At 41.6% G+C, this 19,953-nt stretch overlaps 1 protein-coding gene across 6 annotated transcripts in view; it reads right to left on the bottom strand.

Moving 5' to 3' along the window:
* The window catches only part of LOC109037690 (coronin-2B), a 132,223-nt gene that overhangs the window by 17,746 nt on the left and 94,524 nt on the right, over nt 1–19,953 (bottom strand). For 5 of the 6 annotated variants that reach the window (XM_019052469.2, XM_019052473.2, XM_019052472.2 and 2 more), the window contains exons 2-3: nt 6,919–7,038; nt 2,064–2,261 (exon numbers count right to left, since the gene is read on the bottom strand). In XM_019052469.2, the coding sequence (XP_018908014.2) occupies nt 2,064–2,261; nt 6,919–6,933 (213 nt within the window). In that variant the 5' untranslated portion in view covers nt 6,934–7,038. Of the gene's footprint in view, nt 1–2,063; nt 2,262–6,918; nt 7,039–9,199; nt 9,528–19,953 lie in introns of those variants that run through there. The other variant, XM_019052471.2, reaches the window with a different exon arrangement.

Raw genomic sequence — 19,953 nt, 5'->3', positions numbered from 1 at the left:
ATTTTTGCTTAAATCAAGAACCAAGCATTTTAATTTGAGCGGATTTCCTTTTGATTTAAGTAAAAATCCGATTGAATCAAGAGTATTTTTTCTTGCCAATGTTTTCAAGAGTCTGGACTCTAGACCCAATGTGTTTTTTTCAAATGTACTTTTTCAGTACCTCCAGTTAAGAAATTCGGCATATTTCGAAAATTTGAATTTCCCGCTCAAATTGCGTCAAAAAAATGAAAAAATTCCGGACCTTCTTGCGGAATTCCGCACTTTTGCAGCACTTCCGGGGCCGCTCTTAAAAAATCAGTACTATTTCAGTACTTTCCGGAAATTTCGGACTTATAGACACCCTGTCCGGGAAAAATTCAGGAAAATCTCAGAAGTTCCGAAATTCAGTACTAGTTCCGGGAAATGGGAGCAGGCCCGCCACAAGGGGGGGGGGGATACTGGGTCCTCGGTACCGGGGCCCGGGCCCTGGAGAGGCCCGTGACGCAGGTGACAATCCCCTACGAATTCATGTGTAATCCTTGTCTCGTAAGGAAAAGTGAAAAAATGGCCCTAAAAATTCCGCAAAAGATGAATGAAGTTTCAAATACACGCTAGGGCAATATAAAATTTGTCTTACTCTTTTAGAGATTCTATCTATTTTCAAGATTTTGAGTATATGTGTAGAATGATATTTTGAGTAACTGCGTTTCATTTTCTTCTGTTGTCGGATGCTAAGAGGCCCCTGTCCGGGCATTCTCGACTTCAATGGCTCAACTCCCTTGCCATAGACGTACAAAAGGGGAGTCCAGGGGGCCCGGCTCCCCCTAGAATTGAAAAGTATCATCTGCCCCCCTCAAAAAAATTTTTATAGATGTTTTGAATGCAACAGTTCGAAAGTATTTGGTGCTGAAAGTAAAAACAAGCAGAAAAATCCAACATGAATATGTTGGAAAAGCGTGCCGAATAACTAAAATGTTGGACACATACCTACTATTTTCACGTCTTTGTTATTTGCATCAATTGGTACTTTTTGCTAAATTTGGGAGAAAATATTGATTCTTGAACGTTAAATGTAAATTGATTTTAAAGATTCCGTCCAATTATCTTGATTTTAAGCTGATATGCGGCATTTCGCACGACCGTGATTTGGGCGAACTGCCGTGCATCGAAATCGCGTTGAGTTAATCTCTTTGGATTTCGAACTGTAACTTCTCTCCTATTCGGCCGATTTTTACAAATGAGGTCTCTTTTTATTTGTACTTTAACGGAAAGTAAGGAAAAACTCGCTAAATAGACGGAAAACAATTTTTGTGAAAATTTGCTGGATCCTGGCGTCACGGTGAATGGTTAATCGGGCGTGGAAGATAATGGGTTCGACGAGGCGACCCTCTCCTCGCCGTCTTTTATTGCCTTGCTCGAAACCTGACACCCAAAGCTATATCGGGAGATAACTGCAGTGGTTTGAGTGAATTTCTGCAGGGGCCACGGTTAGTACATGGTATAAAGAGTCACGAGGCTCATCACAGATTGCACTTGCAGTGCAAGACGCTCATGGCTAAACAGTTTTGGCGGGAAAGAAGGTTCTAGAGTTGAGTCCTCCGAGCGTAAGAAAGCTTCTATGAGGTTTTTGTCAAATGAAATAATACGGTTTTGACAGGAAAATGTTCTCAAGGGTTCCCAATTAGCAGTTCAGTCGGTTTTTTGGTAAGAGACCATCAGGGCTTGACAGTATAATGGTTCAAAGACAAGAAAACGGGTCCGAGGAAAAAAATATTTGGACGGCCCGTTGAATAGCATTGGTTGATCGGTGTGCTGCACTATGGTACATCCGAGTGATTTCAAAAAGCGAGCCGTACTGGCACGCTTAAAAAAGCGTAATTATTCTGCAGAAATTGATGGAAAATCTCCATCATAAGAGCTTCAAAATGCGTCCAAATAGATTTAAAATTCCAAAAATTTCCCGGGGGAGGCCCCCTGGACCCCCCTCTGTGCTAGGGGCCCGGGCCAGAAATCTGGTACCAGGGCCCGAGATGGGATGTGGCGGGCCTGGATGGGAGCACCGGTTTAAAGGGGGTTGGGCTTACCTTTTCGATGGGGAGGACGAGGAAGGCGCCGCCGCCGGCGACCTCTGTGACGATGGCAACGAACTTGGGGTTGACGGCGCAGAAGTTCGAATCGTGGGCGTTGCGCGTGATCGGGACGTTGTCGTAGCACTTCTCCCGCTTCACCGGCAGGCCGTACACATGCCGGAACTTGGAGCTCCGAACCCCGCGGAACCATAGCTGCAAAACCCAACACAAACACAATTATTACCACGTCGCAACGCAACGTACACAACCGTCGAGACCCCAACACTAGAGTACCTTCATAGACAGAGTATGGCCATTTCTGTGCCGGTTTTTCATTGGTCGCGTGAAAATAGGCTGATACGATGTTCTTACGGCCGTAAATAAACAAACGAGATGGCTGTTATCAGCAAGCAAGTTTGAGGTTAAGCACATCTTACATCCTCCTGTGATAAAGGCGAAAGGCGATTTAACAGTGTTTTCATGTTTTTTTTTGTTTTTTGTTTTTTTTTTTTTTGTTATTCGTAGATATGCGAATTTAAATTGTTACTGCCGTGTAATTGAAATTTTTGTCAAATTTTAGCCTCCTATCCATGTCACGGTGAGCCGCCATTCAAAAAAAGAAGAAAGAGAGAAAGAAAAGTTGGAGGATTTTACTTGGATCAGAATTTATGAAATAAACTAGCTACTCTGGGGGTGTAATGTTATGCGGCCGGCACATACGAGCTTTAGGTCCTGAAAAAAGAATTCGAAATCAAATTGAAAAAAAAGAAAACGATCGAATGTTGACAGCGTTGAAGATAAGAGAAACGTAATCGGGTCTCGTTTTTAAACTTTTCTCCCGTATCTGAGCGACACTTCAATGGCAGCAGAGAGCGGAGCATTGCGAGATTACGTCTCACGCCATCGCGCCTTCAACTTAGCAGACGCAACACGGACGTCCATCAAGTACGAATAGTTGTATCTCTGCGCCGTCCTCATCAACGCGCGTCCTCTCCCTTGCTCTACTCCGCCGTGCTAATGTAGAACGCCGTATGAACATACTGTTACGCTGAGCCGTACGCTGAGCCTAACACTCTCCTATCCTACGTTACGCTCGTTCACGAAATAATGGGTATTCACCCCACCCTAGAGAGCGTTACGTAATTTATGAACAGTCCCTGTCAAAAAAAACCCTCATAACAAGGTTCAAACTGAAAATAAAATTGTTACGAAAACATGTTTAACCATTAGATATCCATGACTTTTTAACATGGGTTCAAAGTCCCGTGTCGGGTCAGATTAGTCGTTATTCAAATGCAATTATTTTGATATTTTTTGAAGGGCTATAATTAGAATTTGCTATGTCTTGCTCTATGTTACCGAAGAAGTGTGGCTCATATTCGGAAAAAAAGTTAGAAAAACGAGGCCCGATTACATTATTCCTATCTTCAGCTGTGTTGCTCACGTAGCCCTGGAATCACCAGTTCAAATCGGACAAATGAAACCAACACAATATGGAAACACTACCGTGCTAAGGAAAAGCGTCGTATAAGCATCCAAGCGTTGCCAAATTTCCTCTGGCAAATCACTAATTTTCAGAACATTTTTAAATGTTGTCTACCGTTGGAGAATTTCCACACGCAAATTTTATTGCTTCATCTGAGAGTGCCTAATGAGCTGAGTTCGCAAAATTTGTCATAACTTTTTTTCTGACATGGGAAATTGGAGAGAAATATATTTAAAAAAGTGAGAAAATTTGCCGCCTTGTGAGGTCATCTGGCGGCATTCTCCATTTAAACACATTTATTTCAACAGATTAGGTTATTTTGTCATATTTCCTGCAATGATTGCTCAATTTGGAAACCAAAGATATCTTCCTACTCAGTTTTCCTAGTAGTATCATTTTAAAGATGAAATTCACAAGATTTAAGACACCTGCAAATTCTCTAATTCTCAGATAATTTTGTTTGTAATTTGATCAAAACGTCTAAAAATTTCAAGGAAAAATATTCATAATTATCTTCAAAAATAAACATTTTATCGAAGGATATTTGGCAACTCTCGAATGTTCATACGGCGTTCTTCCTTAGCACGGCAGAGTAGCGCAAGGGAGACGACACGCGTTGATGAGGACGGCGCAGAGATACAACTATTCGTACTTGATGGACGTCCGTGTTGCGTCTGCGAAGTTGAAGGCGCGATGGCGTGAGACGTGATCTCGCAATGCTCCGCTCTTCGCTGCCAATAAAGAGTCGCTCAGATACGGGAGAAAAGTTTAAAAACGAGACCCGATTACGTTTCTCTTACTATCTTCAACGCTGTTAACATTCGATTGTTTTCCTCTTTTTTTCAATTTGATTTCTGATTATTTTTTCAGGACCTAAAGCTCGTATGTACAGGCCGTACAACATTACACCCCAGAGTAGCTAGTTTTTTTCAAAATTCTGATCCAAGTAAAATTCTCCAACATTACCAAGTTCTTTCTTCTTTCTACCTTTCTTCTTTTATTGATTAAGGTGATTCGATGGACCACATATTTTGTGTCACAACGACATGCGATATATCGCATCGATTGGTTCCATTTTCTCAGCTTCTCGTCATTTTTCTCGAATTTAAGATCGCAATTCTGTTGTCAAGAGACTAAAGAATTCACTTACTAATTTTGATAGGTAAACAAATTAAACGTAATAGAGGCGTGGTTTTTTTTAGGTGGAAAATATCGCATTCGAGTGCAGTTTCGATATCAGTATCTAATACGATATTTTTCCACTAAAAAAAACACGCCTTTATTAAGTTGAATTTGTTCGTCAAAATTTGTAAGTGAATTCTTTGGGCTCCTGACAACAACATTGCGATCTCAAAATTCGAAAAAAATGACAAGTAGCTGAGAAAATGGAACTAATCGATGTGATAAATCGCATGTCGTTCTGAAACAAAATATAGCGTCCATCGAATCACCTTAAGAACTTGTCAACCTGAAAATTATAACATAGTTACACGATCTTTCGCTGCAGACCTCCGACCCTTTCATTAAAAATGTCCCAATTTTCCTCGGCAGTAACCGTCACTCCATTCCCAAATTCATTATTATTCAGGACTCTTTCGCCTTGTCTCCTATTTCTGGATGGATTAGGGGAGAGAATTTCCTTACCCGGAGAAGAGCGTAAGGAATTCGAGCCAGGGAACCCTCTGATGAAGTTGTGGAAGCGGAGTTGCGAGATGGAACCAATAAATCAATTTTCTCTACGAGTAGAATCAATGTATTATTTTGGCACTGTCTACAACTCCGGGCGACAGCTTTCATACGGGATCAGCCTCGGCCATTCATTCCCTCATCGACATTCTGACCCAGTTCCGCGGCCCATTTTGTTCCCAAAAAAGGTCACCCCTCCGTTCCACGAGACCCTCTCAAGGCATATTTGTTGACTCTTGTCTACTCTGCCGGGCTATGGAAGAACGCCGTATGAGCCTTTAGACGTCGCCAAATTTCCTTCGATAAAAGCCGAGTTTACAGGGACAACTGGACGTATTTCTATCAAACAGAACTATGTGCATTATGAAGTGGATTGCATTTTGAAAAAAGGAATCACTAGCATTGCAATGATGCTATGATTGTGCAACTTCATCTTTTGCAATAAAATTGCGGAAATTGTGAAAAATTATGAAATTTAGATGGTAATTTTTGTCTTAAATTTACAGTTTTTAGCGAGTAAAATAGAAACTATTAATGGATAATCGGGTTTTCCCTCCAAGACAAAAGAAGTTGCACAATCTTAGCAACATTGCAATGCTAGTGGTTCCTTTTTGCAAAATGCAATCCAAGTGAGCTCTGTTATGCGTGTATTCTTATGGGTATCAGAACTCATGTCTTAATGCACATAGTTTCATTTGATAGAAATACGTCCAATTGTGAATATGTTTCCAAAAGCTTCAGACATTTCGTACGCAATTTAATCTAAAATATCGGAAAATTTCAAAAAAGAATGTGCATGAATGTCGTCAAAAATAAATATTTTATAAAGTTAAATTTGGTAACTCTTGAATGTTCATACGACATTTTTCCTGAGCGCGGCAGAACTCTGCCGTGCTAAGGAAAAACGTCATACGAGCATTCAGGCGTTGCCATATCTCCTTCAATAAAAACCGAAATCACTGGGGAAATTTGGAATATTTTTCGTTCAATTTTTCGGATAATTTGGCAGGGACTTTAATCTAAAATATCTGTAAATGTCAAGGAAAACTATGTTTAACTCTCCTCAAAAATGCATGTTTTATCCGGGGAAATTTGGCAACTCTCGAATGTTCATACGGCGTTTTTCCTTGGCATGAGAGTTCTGATGGCCCGAGGGGACTATACTTCTAAAATAATAATCCCTCGGAAAGAAAACCAAGATATCTACATTGCCGCGCTGAGAAAAAAACTTCGTATAAAATATTAATTTTTGAATAGAGCTCTGAACATTACTTCTTTATAAAAATAAATATCTTCATCCGTTATTTTTTGAAGTTTTATTAAAAACTGGGAACTTTTTTATTTCAATTCAATTGTTCAGGAAAAAATTCAATTTTGTTTTATTCAAATGGTTCCGGAAGAATTGCGTGAAAAATCTGCGGGGTTGGGATTTAGGAAATTTTGATAATCCAAGAGCTTGACAAATTGAGTAATTTTAGGAAATTTTGGACAGACAAAATCTTGAATGTATGGGGTAACTCAAAACATATTCTGAAATTTCAATTCCAACGCGAAACTCGCTAGATTTTGGAATTGAGCTAGAAAAATGCGAGCACTGCTTGAAATTTACGACGGAATGGTGCAACAATTCTTGGCATATCCTAGAGAACAAAATATGTATCATAAAACAATAACAAATTCAAGGATTATGGCACATACCTGAGAGTTGGTCATATCTGCGGTCGACTTCTACGAAAGGGGTACAACTTAGAGGAAGATAAATGTCATGCCAAAACGATAACTAACTATCAACAAGCTAACAACACGCATTCACCAAAACTGAAAAGGAAAGAAACAAAAAAAAAAAAAGATACTGTCAATTTTACGGGTAAACTAAGCTTTACAGCATCATTTACAAATGTACACAAATGAGTCAAAAACAAAACATGAGAATAGGAGAAATAAACGAGTCAAAACTTGAACTTTGTCATGCTACGAGGCCCCATACTCGAGACACAGAACCTCGAACGGGGAGAGAAAATTTTACGAAGATAACTGGATAAATAATAAACGAAATATTCCGTGAACTGGTACGCGCGTTATCTCTTATCCTGAGTGATCTCATTATGAATTTGTAAATATTGACACGGAGAAAATGTATCATCAGAGAAAATCCTGTCAATTTGAGGTTAGTCACTTCAGAATGCAATGCTTCGCGATGACGAAAGTTCAACGAAAATAGGAGATGCAATTTACGTTTTCAAAAATTTCCGATACGGAGCGAACGGGTGTGAATTTCAGTTACCAAAAATAAATAAAATAAATGAATAAATAAACGAATGAATAGGTTCCGGGAGAGGGTGAGTGATGGATGATGATTTAGAGCTTATCATCACCAAAAGCTCAACGCTGAGTATGTTGTCATATCGATGGCTGAAGTTGAGAGAAAAATATTTTCGATTAAAACATTGCGAATCGCTGCGTCGAGAGAGGTCGGACATGAAATTTTTGACTAAAACTGCAAATTTTTATGTTTATTTCGTCAAATTTTACATTTAAATAGGTTCTATGAGTAGAAAATTTCACGAGGAAACTGATGGAACCACTTTTAGAACCTTAAAGTTTTGTTTAAGCAGAGTTACGAGCTTTCAAAGTTTCCAAATTTTGTCCGACCTCACCTACTGACTCGATGTATTGTGCGTCGATTGTTTTTCTTTCCGGTTAAAGCCAACTGAACAATCACTTTCCCTTGATTTTTTTTTGTGAATTTTCTTCAGTCATTCGAGGATATTCATAAGTAATTTCCAAAAGATCAGTTTTACATAACAAAATAAAACATTCGAAAATTTAGAAACGTTGCAAGGGAAATAAACGTTTTTCGACTTGGGCAAATCAATATTGCATATGATAGGTAAACCGTGTAAATTTGTCCATCTCCACACAGTCTAAATTAGGTAGAACCGGAAAAAAAGGTCTACTTCTGTTCTCGGAAATGGAGTAATTTCAAACCCGACTGAAATTCTTTCAACGTGACTTTAATTTATTGAAATAGCTAGAATTCTTCATAATTGTAATTTCCGGAAAATATTCCGAAGAATTTTTGAATTTCTTTTAATTTTCACTTGATTATCGATAATGTTTTTGAGCGAATGTTTCACAAAACTTCGCTTTAAACTATCAAATTGTTTACTCTTTTGTTGTTTCAACAAGTCGTCACCTTCCGGCCAAAATATCAGAAGCGCCATGCGACGTTCAAAAATTTCCGCCGCTTTTTTATTTTTTTACAGAGAAAGTGTAGGCTGAATCTGTTTGAGAATTTCACGGTAAGTTATCGGCAGAACAAAGAAAAATCAGTGAAATTTTCGGACAGCTCCGTTGGACGATTTCTCTGTTTCGCCCGTCGTAATTAAAGAAAATTCATGTAATTTGTTGTAACTCTTACTGAAAATTCTTTAAGATTTTACAATGCTGAAAACGTAGAATTTCAAGAAATTCGCCCAATAGTTTCCTCTCTTAATAAAAAATTAGCTTTGGAGATTCTGAAACAACGTAACTAAGAAATTCCCTTTTTGCACCCAACACTGGAAAAAAAAAACACATTGGATCTAGAGTCTAGACTCTTGAAAACATCGACAAGAAAAAATACTCTTGATTCAATCGGATTTTTGCTTAGATCAAGAACCAAGCCTCTTAATTTGAGTGGATTTCCTTTTGATGTAAGCTTAAATCTGATTGAATCAAGAGTCCTTTTTCTTGTCAATGTTTTCAGGAGTCTGGACTCTAGATCCAATGTGTTTTTTTTTTTTCCAGTGCTTACCGAATATTCTTCAAGATTTTACAATGGTGAAAACGTAGAATTTCAGGAAATTCGCCCAATCGATTCCTCTCTTAATTAAAAATTAGCTTTGGAAATTCTGAAACAACGCAACTGACAAAAGCCCTTTTTGCACCCAACGCTTCAATTATTAAAAATTTAAATACGTGACAATCATGAGTATACCTTGATTTCAACTCGACTACGGTTCCAACTATTTACGTATCCAGTTAGGGCACCGAAACGCGCACCACACGATATTCCACGGTGAGTGTAAAACAAATTATTTGATTAACATAAAACTTTTTTAGAACAGTTTTGATCAAATCCCGAATTTCGGAAGCACCTTTTCAATCACGATAAAACACGCCGAAAACCCGATGAGTGACAACGAGGAAGTATCCCGTCAGGAAGGCACGAGACGACTGAAGACTGACGAGATAAGCGACCGCGTCGATAGGAGCACGAACTCACGAAGCGAACGCAGTGGAGTGCGCGGCGGGCAGTGCGCTACTGTCGGATGATAAGCATAAAAGCGCCGCGCCGCGCGCCGGACACCGCGAAGCGCCCCCGCTTGGCGCCAGCCGCGATCCAGGACTCCAGGAGGGGGTAACGCTCTAGGTAGCGGCTCATCCCACCCCCTTTTAATTTCGTTCGCGGCGCTGTTGCCGCCGTTACGCCGGACGCCGGTAAAAAAAAAAATGAGAAAATTCCCAGGTTTTTACGCGAGGTTAATTCGTCGTTTCCTGGACGAGGAACGTAACTGCAATCCAAGGTTGTGAAACTTACTCGAATTCAATTTTAGAGAAGAATGTACCTGTGCAATTTATGCTCTAAGTATTTATGTTCAAGCATTACGTGACACAGGGATGGGAAGGAGGGGGGAGGAGCGGGAGGAGGAGGAGGAGAGGAAGAAGGGGGGAGGGGGACTTTCAAAACAAAAGTACAAAAAATTGAAAATCCCGCCCTCCCCAAGAGAATCTTCTTGACGCGTGATTTAAATTTTTTGAAAATTGGGGGGTGTCAGACTAGCAATGCGTAATTCAAAAGGGAGGGGTGTAGGATTGAGTTACGGGTGCGTAACGAGGGGGGAGGGCTAAAAAAAAAATCGATTTTAAATAGGTTTTTGGCACCGAAAAGTCGATTAAAGCGGATCGATTTCACGAGGTCGATTAAAAATCGGACTCAATTTTTCGAGCCGAAATCGAATTATTGAAAAAAAAAAAATCGAAATCCTACGTTCATGTGTCACACAAGGCCTGGGTCCTCTGAAAACTGAGTTCCACTTCAAGTTCAGATTTAGAGGTGGTTGTGTCTTTGGCGCCGAACTTCGATTTTTAAACTTTCTAAAATCAATTTTTTTCATCCGATTCTAAAATCGAATCGATTTTTGACCGAAAATCAAATCGATTTCCAGGAATCGATTCATTCGAAAAAATCGCCACCCCTACCCTTTCCCTGCGGACGGCCACACACGCCCCTTCACTACAGCCTCAAATCATAAGAAAATCCCTCGGACTTGCACGCGATACGGCATCCCTCCAGGGACGATAAAGGGACTTCCGGCTCGTGAACGCGCGGCGTGTTTGCGGGATTGCTTCCGGGTTTTTCCGGGTCCCGCGGGAGCGTCCGGGATCAAGGAAAGTGGACGCGGGGGAGGGGGGGTAGGGGGGCGCGACGAAATATGGGCCCACTACGCCACGCGGCTCCAACGAAACTGGGGCACAACCGTGCTGCCGTGCTAAGGAAAAACGCCGTATGAACATTCGAGAGTTGCCAAATTTCTCTTGATAAAATGTTTATTTTTAGGAAAATTATGAATATTTTCCCTTGAAATTTTCAGACACATTAGATCAAATTACAATCAAAATTATCTGAGAAATTGGCAGAAAAATATTCAACAAATTTCCTAAAAATTAGTGATTTGCCAAAGGAAATTTTTCAACGCCTAAAGGCTTATACGGCCTTATTTTTCCTTAGCACGGCAGTACGGTAGAACGCTGTATGAACATTCGAGAGTTGCCAAATTTCCATCGATACAAATGTTTATTTTTGAGGAAATTCATGAATATTTTTCTTTGAAATTTTTAGGAACTTTAGGTCTAATTACGAACAAAATGATCTGAAATACACTGGAAAAAAAAACACATTGGATCTAACGTCCAGACCCTTTAAAACATTAACAAGAAAAAATACTCTTGATACAATCAGACTTAAGCTTGAATCAAAAGGAAATCCGCTAAAATTAAGAGGCTTAGTTCTTGATTTATGCAAAAATCCAATTGATTCAAGAGTATTTTCTCTTGTCGATGTTTTTAAGAGTCTAGACTCTAGATCCAATGTGTTTTTTTCCAGTGTATTAGAGGAAAAATATTCATGAATTTACCAGGAAATTCGTTTTATTAAGGAAATTTGGCAACGCCTGAAGGTTCATACGGCGTTTTCCTCGGCACGGTAGCGCGGGTCTTACGCTCACTGGGCGCGCCGCGAATTTTCTTTACGGGGGAGTTTTCCGAGCAAACACGTGTAATAACCCTTGCCCTGGAAACACGGGGTTCATTCTTTTATTTGAAAGGAAAACTATTCTGCCGTGCTACGAAAGAACGCCATATGAGCCTTCAAACGTTGCCAAGTGTCCTCCGATGAAAACCGAATTTACCGGAAAAATTGCGAATATTATTTTCCATGATTTTCAGACAATTTTGTGCGCAATTTAATCGAAAATATCTGAAAATTTTGAAGAAATATATGCATGAATTTTGTCAAAAATACATGTTTTATCAAGGGAAATTCGGCAACTCTTGAATGTTCATACGGCGTTCTTCCTTAGCACGGCAGTATTTAGGATCCCCCTCGATTCCGGACGAATTTTCTGAGAGTATGGGATTAAAACTACTGTTCCGGGCTATCGGAAGGCGACAGCCCTAACTTGGTTTCACAATCTAGGTCAGAGGTATAACGAGACATTTTTTATGGGGGGGGGGGGGGGGGTGTCTACGATAAACAATTTCTCGAAGAAGGAGAGTCCAACCCCACTCTCAGCATAGCTGGGGGCATGTAATGTTTGTCCGTCTCAAAGCTTTCAATTGAACCGTTTATTTTCCAAATCACGTAAGCGCCAAAATTGCGAATGCGAGAAAAACAAGAAAACCCGTTTTATTAGATTAGTCGTATTTTGTTCGGAGGCAACACTCGCAACATGTTGTGATAACAAGCAGCAATCGCATTTCGTTCGAAGTTGTTCGTGTTGTGGGGGGGGGGGGGGGGCGGGCCGGATTAAGGGGGGTGGCCACATGGGCCGCGGCCCATGGCGGCAAATCTAAGGGGCGGCAAAAATTTGCAATTTTTTAAGTGTAGGTATAAAAAAATCGGATTTATAAAAACAAAATTACAAAAGAGAAAAGGCGAAAAAATCTCCCATTTCCTGAGAGGATAGTAATTTCTAATTTTGTCGTCTCTTAGTGATACAAGAGACGGCACCCTCAATAAGCCGAGTTACGAGAGAAACCAACACGCAATTTGGTCTAGAACGGCGCGACTTAGAGAGAAATGATAACGAGGACTTGAGATGAAAAGGAGAAGCTCTCGGCGCGGCGATCGGCATGTAACATATATTAGCGCCTACAAGCCTACACGAATACTTCACGCATTGCGTCCAACACAGTGCGGTCATTGCGGTCAGCGTGAAACAGATAGCGCCTAAAGAATACATGGATACTTCACGCATTGCGCCAAACACAGTGCGGTCAGCATGAAACGCATAGCGCCTACAAGTCTGTGTGAATACTTCACGCATTGCGTCCAACGGTCCGTCCGGTGCGGTCTGCCCGGCTTATTTTTGCGCGCAAAATTTGGGAGCCCCTGCACTCCCTGCAGCAACATTGTTGTACAAGAACTGCAACGTGCTCAAAGCAATTCGTTATTATGTTGTTCAAAAAAGCAAAGCTGTTTTCTGACTTAAAATAGGAAGTTGCTCTCTCATTGGTTGTTCAGAATCGCGTAAAAAAAAACAGGAAAAAACGGAAACATTTTGTTGTTTCGAACAAAGCACGACTCTTCATTAACAATCATCGAATTCTAGAAAATGTATGTTCTTTTAGAGGGCTATTTTGAAATCAGACATGATTGCTTATACCAGAGAAAACGAAGGAAAACCAACCCTTCTACCACCAAAACAGAGATTGGCGCTTACATGGTTTGGAAAATGATCGGTTGAATAGGACTAAATTTTGCAATTCCTACTACCTACGATTTCTGACTCATACGTAAAAACAACTACGTGCCGAGGGAAACTAAAGGTACATACGTTGTTCCTAAACTGAGCCAGAAATCGTAGTTCCTAATTGCTAAATGTAGTCCAATGTTAGTTACAACTTTTTTAACTCAAGTCATGTGTGCTACTGTGGGGTCAGTAAACCTACCGTGTCCAGTAAGGCTTATCCTCCGGAAAAAACGGCAGCCCGACACGTTTTCAAGCCCGGAGTCATTTTTAACGCAATCGACGTTACGGGCTTATCGGGCGTTATCACTATTCTCGCACGTAAACCGCGCGGTGATAACGTGGTATAGAATACAGCGAGAGTATGGCGAGGGGTGAGGGGGGTGAGGAAAAGAGAGAAAAAAAAACCGATTTGCTGCCCGGCTGCTGAGATTGCGCTTGATATGAATCATCGAATGAGTTTTTGAATTTACAAAACATGATCCGTGGTGTGACAACGCGCCATTAGGAAAAAGGAGCTGAAGGCCGGCTTTCACGCTATGCTTGATGGGTAAGCCTGATGACGTTTCGGATTCCTGGAATGGATCGTATTCGATACATCGAACGGGTGAGATTGTATCGATATCGATTGGTTCAACATGTAAACATACACGGAGAAAAAAACCTCGTGCGTGGGACCCGAAGTTTAGGTCAAATGGATCTCTGAAGTTTTCGGATTGAGCATCTGAACACTTTAGGTCTAGCTGTCGAGGTTCGGATCACACATCTGAAACTTCAGGTCTTACATCTGAAGTACTTCAGATGTGAGAGCCGAAGTTTTTCGGATGTGAAAACCGGAGTACTTCAGATGTAAGAACTGAAGTTTCAACTGTGTGATCCAAACCTCAGCAGCTGGACCTAAAGTGTTCAGATGCTCAATCCGAAAACTTCAGAGATCCATATGACCTAAACTTCGGGTCCCACGCACGAAGTTTTTTTCTCCGTGTAGCCTCAGAAGTCAATTTCGAAATCTGAGGGAACGGGTTTTTTGTGATAAATACCTATATGTATAATCACAACTTTTTTTTCGGGGGGGGGGGGGGGGGCCCTTTGGGCAGCAGGGACTTTTGAATGATAGGGTTCTCCCATTTTAGCACCCTAAATCATCGTATTCTACGCGATCGGTCACTTCCATTCAGGGATTTAGAGCTGAGGTTTGAGGGAGCATCATAAACGGAGCCGCATCGGCGCGCGAGGCGGAGGCCCGGCGCGGACTTTCATGCCGCTTCGATCAGTGCGCCGGGGGAGCGCATATGCCGTTGAGGCGGCTTCACCTGGTGAAGCCGACTCCCGGCTCCTTTTCTGATGCTGCATCAGTTTTGATGCTGAGTCCAGCATCAAAATTAGCGGCCTCAATTAGCAGACGCGTCGGACGCCAGCTCCCCGGGCCCGGCTGCCGGTCGGCTAATTGCACGGGGCTGTGTTTTCAACCCTTCCTCGGCGTCCACTTCTTAGAACTTTCCTCCTCCCTCCCGCTGTCCTCTCACCTGTAGAACCCTTCTCCTCCGCGGTCACCTCGACGGTTCACCCTCTTCCTGGTTTCATTTCGTCACTCTCACTTTCCACAGATTCACCACCTTCCGAGTTCGTTGCGATACATCCGCTTACACATTGTGCGTCCTAGGCTTGCGGATAAGCTGCCTACTTATTTCAGCGCTTCGCGCTTCTCGTGGCACGGCAAGGCAGCAAGGCACCCTCCGTTACCTTAACATGCGCTACTCCGTTTTTTTAAACTTTCTTTCGCTCTCACTAAAATGTTACTCCCTCACATTTGAACGGATTTAAACAGAATTATCCTGAGCCCACTTCAGGTTGCTGCAAGTTTTCTCTTGGAACTAAAACTAGAATACATACATACGACGGCGGGGAGAAAAATTATGCACTCGCGTAATTTTTTCTGTAGCGCGGCGTTAATTTATTGCAAGGGCACCAAAAGTCTGCCGGTTTCTTTTGTTTATGTACTTTTAGAAAATCTTATGCTTTATTGTGATTTTTTAAATTAGTATTTTTTATTTTATCATATCATGCTTTATCTTGAGCCACGTTAGGTCATTTTTAAGTGAAGAAATTCTAGGAATGAGTCCACCCAAAGAACTCGATACTGATATCAAAAGTGCTTTCGAATGCGCGATATTTTTCCTCTGAAAAAAACTTCATCTTTAATACGTTGAATTTCTTTGTCAAATTTGATACATGACTTCTTTAGTCTCATGACAAGAGAAGTGCGATTTCAAATTTCGGAAAAAAATGACGAGTTGCTGAAATTATGGAACGAATTGATGCGATATATCGCTCGTCGCTCTGACACAAAGTATGGCTTCCTTCGAATCACCTTAAGTTTTAATGTTCTGCAAGTATCAGTGTGTCATAACATTTCATTATTTGTACTTATTTTCGAATTGCCGGCAAAAAAGTAAGTGTGTGAATGACCTATAAAACAACGAGTAGATACTTCCAAAGTTGCCAGATTGTGCCACAAAATGTGAATATTTAATATGGGTTTAATTGAAGAAAAGTGCTGATTTTCAGCATTATCTGGCGACTTCAGATAACCTGTGAAAGAAGGCATAAAAAATTGAAGTCTGAAGTTGCCTTTTTTTTATAGAAAATCCCACTCTTTCCTGAAACAATTTCCTGTAAAGTTCATCAGAGTTATTGTATTTCATTTGAATATATTTTATTTTTCATTTCTTATTGTTGCAAATTGTGAAGAAAGGCAAAAAGTGACAACTTATGCGGAGAAGACGATCCCGGGGGGGGGGGGGGGGGGGGGGGTTTGTTCCTAGACGGCAAATCTCCGCAGTAATAAACGGAACGACAAGATCTCTATTTTTCAAAGTCCATGCGGCCCTTGCACAACCCAACCTAATACTCTGTCTCATTGAGCGTCTCGACTTCTCAGGTTCTCGACCGGGGAAGGGGGACTTTCGATTTCAAACGAGATCGGCGAGAAAAAGAGGTGTCCTCCTGGCGAGACGATGAGACGAGGCGTGGGCCACCGCGCCGATGGGAAACGTAAACAAAGGGGTGTTCCGCGAATTCATCGCCGAGTCCGAGGCATGGACCAAGAGAATAAATAAGGACCCCCAACTCCGGTTAGCGCTGACATCAGCGCTCCCTGGCAGAGGGTGTGTAGTGAACTAAAACCGATGATTGGGTCTTCCTGTTTATATTTCCATGCACCACCTATTTAGGCTTATCACTCAGTAGTGCTCATAGAAGTTTCTAGATCCTCGTATCCTCGTGGTCGCCCTGCAGTTTTGAAGAGTTTAGTGTGAAAAGTTTCCCATTTTCATTTCAATCTTCGTCAGTCTTCGTGTACATAAACTGGTATTAATGTGAAGTGTTATTTCTAACCGTTTTACTCAGCAGCAACTGCTGTTGAGAAAGCCAAAGGAAGTGTATATGTAGTGTGCAGCAGGAATCAGGATTGTACTTTTAGCCGAAGGCGCCTCTCTGTTAAGTGAAATCTTTTTAGTGAGAAATAGTGTTGTACTGATAAAAATCAACTGAGTGTCACAAAATCAAAGATACTTGACTTCAAGCATTACCTTTAATTTGATTATTAGCAAGTCTCTTTGATTCTGCGTCAGAAGTTGACTGAATCATCTTTGCTCGTGTTTTGATAAGATACTTCAAATCAAAGTCTTTCGCATTGACCTCTGCCGAAGGTATGTATCTATACAATTTCATTAGTTTGCGAAAGTAAAATGTATTAAAGTATCTACACAAATAAATAAATCATAGATAAACAAAGAACATTGCATGGAATAACATACTATAGAGGTACGATCGTGGACCGCTGCGGCGTTAGTTCACCGCACCCTCTGCCAGGTTCGCTGCGAGCGCGCGTTAACGGTTTTTAACACAGGGTAGTATAGGGAGTTGGGAGTCCTTATTTATTCTATTGGTCCATGTCCGAGGGTCGCGGTCTTCTGGGACAGCCCCGTCGGTAATTAAGCTGGGTGGCGGGTCCGAAAATTAAGGCCGTATCGGGCCGCAAGCCGACGGTCCGGCCTCAGAGGCTGAGGCCCCATGAGCCAGCATCAAACCTCAGCATCAGCGCTTGAGGCTGGCTCGGTCGGCTCTCCAGCATCGGGCTTCAATGCCCGAAGCCGGCGGCCGGCAGGTTGAGCGCATCAGGCTCGGAGCCGTATGCCCGAACGGCCGCTACCTGGGCATACGGCATTGATGCTGAAGCTACGAGTTGATGCTATACAGCATAACCTCATGAGGCGCCTCAAATGCCTGCTTCCATTATTGCGTCACGGAAACTCCTTTCCTTATCGCCCGCTCTCATTGTTTGCCCAGTCAACCCTGTTCAAGCTTCAAACTCGTTTGAAACCCCTCCGATGTTTGACTAGGACAAATCGATTCGCCTGTGAAAAGGGAAAGCGCCTCGTTGCCGTGTCTCCCACTAGGTGGCGCTAAGTCGGGACTCGCACCTGTTTTCTCGCGGCAATTCGGCTACTTCCGAAAACGCTTTCCACGACCTTGGGTCCAGTGTCGAGGCGATAGTCGACTAACGATATTATCCCATTTGAAGCTATGGTAAAGAATCGATTATTAAGGTGTGAATTTCGAACGCCTTGATAATCGATTTTTTCCATAGGTTTGAATGGTGTATCAATCGATACATCGCAATCCTCGCGTTTATGGTTCGAGATTCGGCAAAAGTTGAGTAAGGGTGAAATTTGGGCGACTTTTTTATGATTATCCTTGGAAGTTTAGGCGTAACGGAATGGTAAAGCAATCATCCGCTGCGCAGTATATGTAAGCTGTACGATTATGTTGAGTGGCTCGATAGATCTGTCCTAGATTCCAGAAAGTTTTTAGGGAGCTTAAGAATAGGTCAATGTGAGGCATTTCCGTCTCTTTAGGTCTCTCTGCCGAAAGTCAGTATCGGCCGTAAAGTATATTAACTTCGTAATATACCCTGAGTTTCCCTGACCTCCGAACAGAACTCCTACTATATTTTCAAACCCCAATTCCTCGGTCCATTCCAGTTTATATATAATCTTTACAATTGGTAGAAATGTAATCTTCATTCCCGTTTGCGACACTGTGGAGGCCTAAGATACGGGAACCAATCAGAAATGGATTTGCATTGTCTCAACTCTCAGTATAAGGGGACTCAGCGTTTAGCAGAAAGGAACTATGCCACATCAAGTGTTGCCAAATCTAACTTGGCAATTTAATTTTTTACGTAAGAACGTTTGCGCGGATTCTTTTGAAATTTTTAAGAAATTAGCCTTGTTGCACTGGGCAAAAAATTCATCGAAATTTGCGCCAAAATCCGCACCAGTTTTCGTTTAAAAAATTATATTGCCCAATTTAATTTGGCAACAGCTAATGTGACTTGGTCTCTTTCTGCTTAACGCGGTCGAGAAGCGGAATTTGCTAAACGAAATCACGTTTCCAAAGCTAGTTTCCCTTCAATTTTTCGGATATGCACCACGCACATCCTGAGAACACGAATAGTTGCATGCAGTCATCTTTGATGGATTCGCATTGTCTTAACTCTCAGTAAAAAGGGTCTCTAATTTCGAGTAGGTTTCAAGTTCCAGGGTGAGAATTCGAGCTCATCGAAAAGCCATTCCAAACCTCGGTAATGATCTCCGTGACACCGGATCGATAATTATAATTAAACGGTAATCGTCAACACCCTGTTACTGGAGCCCGGCTCTCGCTGGCTACCGGCCTAGCGGAGTATCAGGCCGGCTCATCGGTTTTCTAGCCCGAGCACGACACGTCAATCTGATTAGAAAATTGTAATTCGACGCGTGTTGGAACCCCGACTGCCAACTCCGATACGATCCCCCCGAGAACTTTCCCCAATACTCCCGTGCTAAGGAAGAACGCCGTAAGAACATTCGAGAGTTGCCAAATTTCCCTTGATAAAATATGCATTTTTGACAGCATTCATGCATATTTTTCCTTGAAATTTTCAGATATTTTAGATTAAATTGCATACAAAATTTTCTGAAAATTTTGGAAAATAATATTCGCAATTTTCCTAGTAAATTCGGTTTTATTGCAGGCAAATTGGCAACGTCTGAAGGCTCATACGGCGTTTTCTTCAGCACGGCAGAATAGCAGCTTACGAACGCCTGTCACGGGATTGACGAGTATCTGGAAATACGCCTTGTTCTTGTTCGTCCCCAAGTTTTGTTAAATTGACGGGAAATACTGCCGCGCGTGCTAAGGAAAAAGCCGTATGAGCCTTCAGACGTTGCAAAATTTCTTCCGATGAAAACCGAATTTATTGGGAAAATTGCGAATATTTTTTCCAAAATTTTCAGAAAATTTTGTACGCAATTTAATCTAAAATATCTGCGAATTTTGAAGAAAAATATGCACGAATGTTGTCAAAAATACATGTTTTATCAAGGGAAACTTGGCAACTCTCGAATGTTCATACGGCGTTCTTCCTAAGCACAGCAGGATAGCAGCTTACGAACGCCATCACGGGATTGACGAGTATCTGGAAATATGCCTCGTTCTTGTTCGTCCCTAAGTTTTGTAAAATTGACGGGAAATAGGCGTGCTGTAAACTTCAGCTAGCGCGAAAAAAAGGCCGATTCCTACAGAATATGCCTAATAATCACGATGAGCGCATTGGAAAATGCCTGAAATAAATGCCTGTAATTTTAATTAAACTCTAAAAATTTCAGAGGTACCC

The sequence above is a fragment of the Bemisia tabaci genome, chromosome 9 (assembly GCF_918797505.1).
Source record: "Bemisia tabaci chromosome 9, PGI_BMITA_v3".
In the NCBI taxonomy this organism is placed as follows: Eukaryota; Metazoa; Arthropoda; class Insecta; order Hemiptera; family Aleyrodidae; genus Bemisia; species Bemisia tabaci.
The sequence above is the reverse complement of the archived record's forward strand: the minus strand, read 5'-3'. Positions and strand labels throughout refer to the sequence as shown.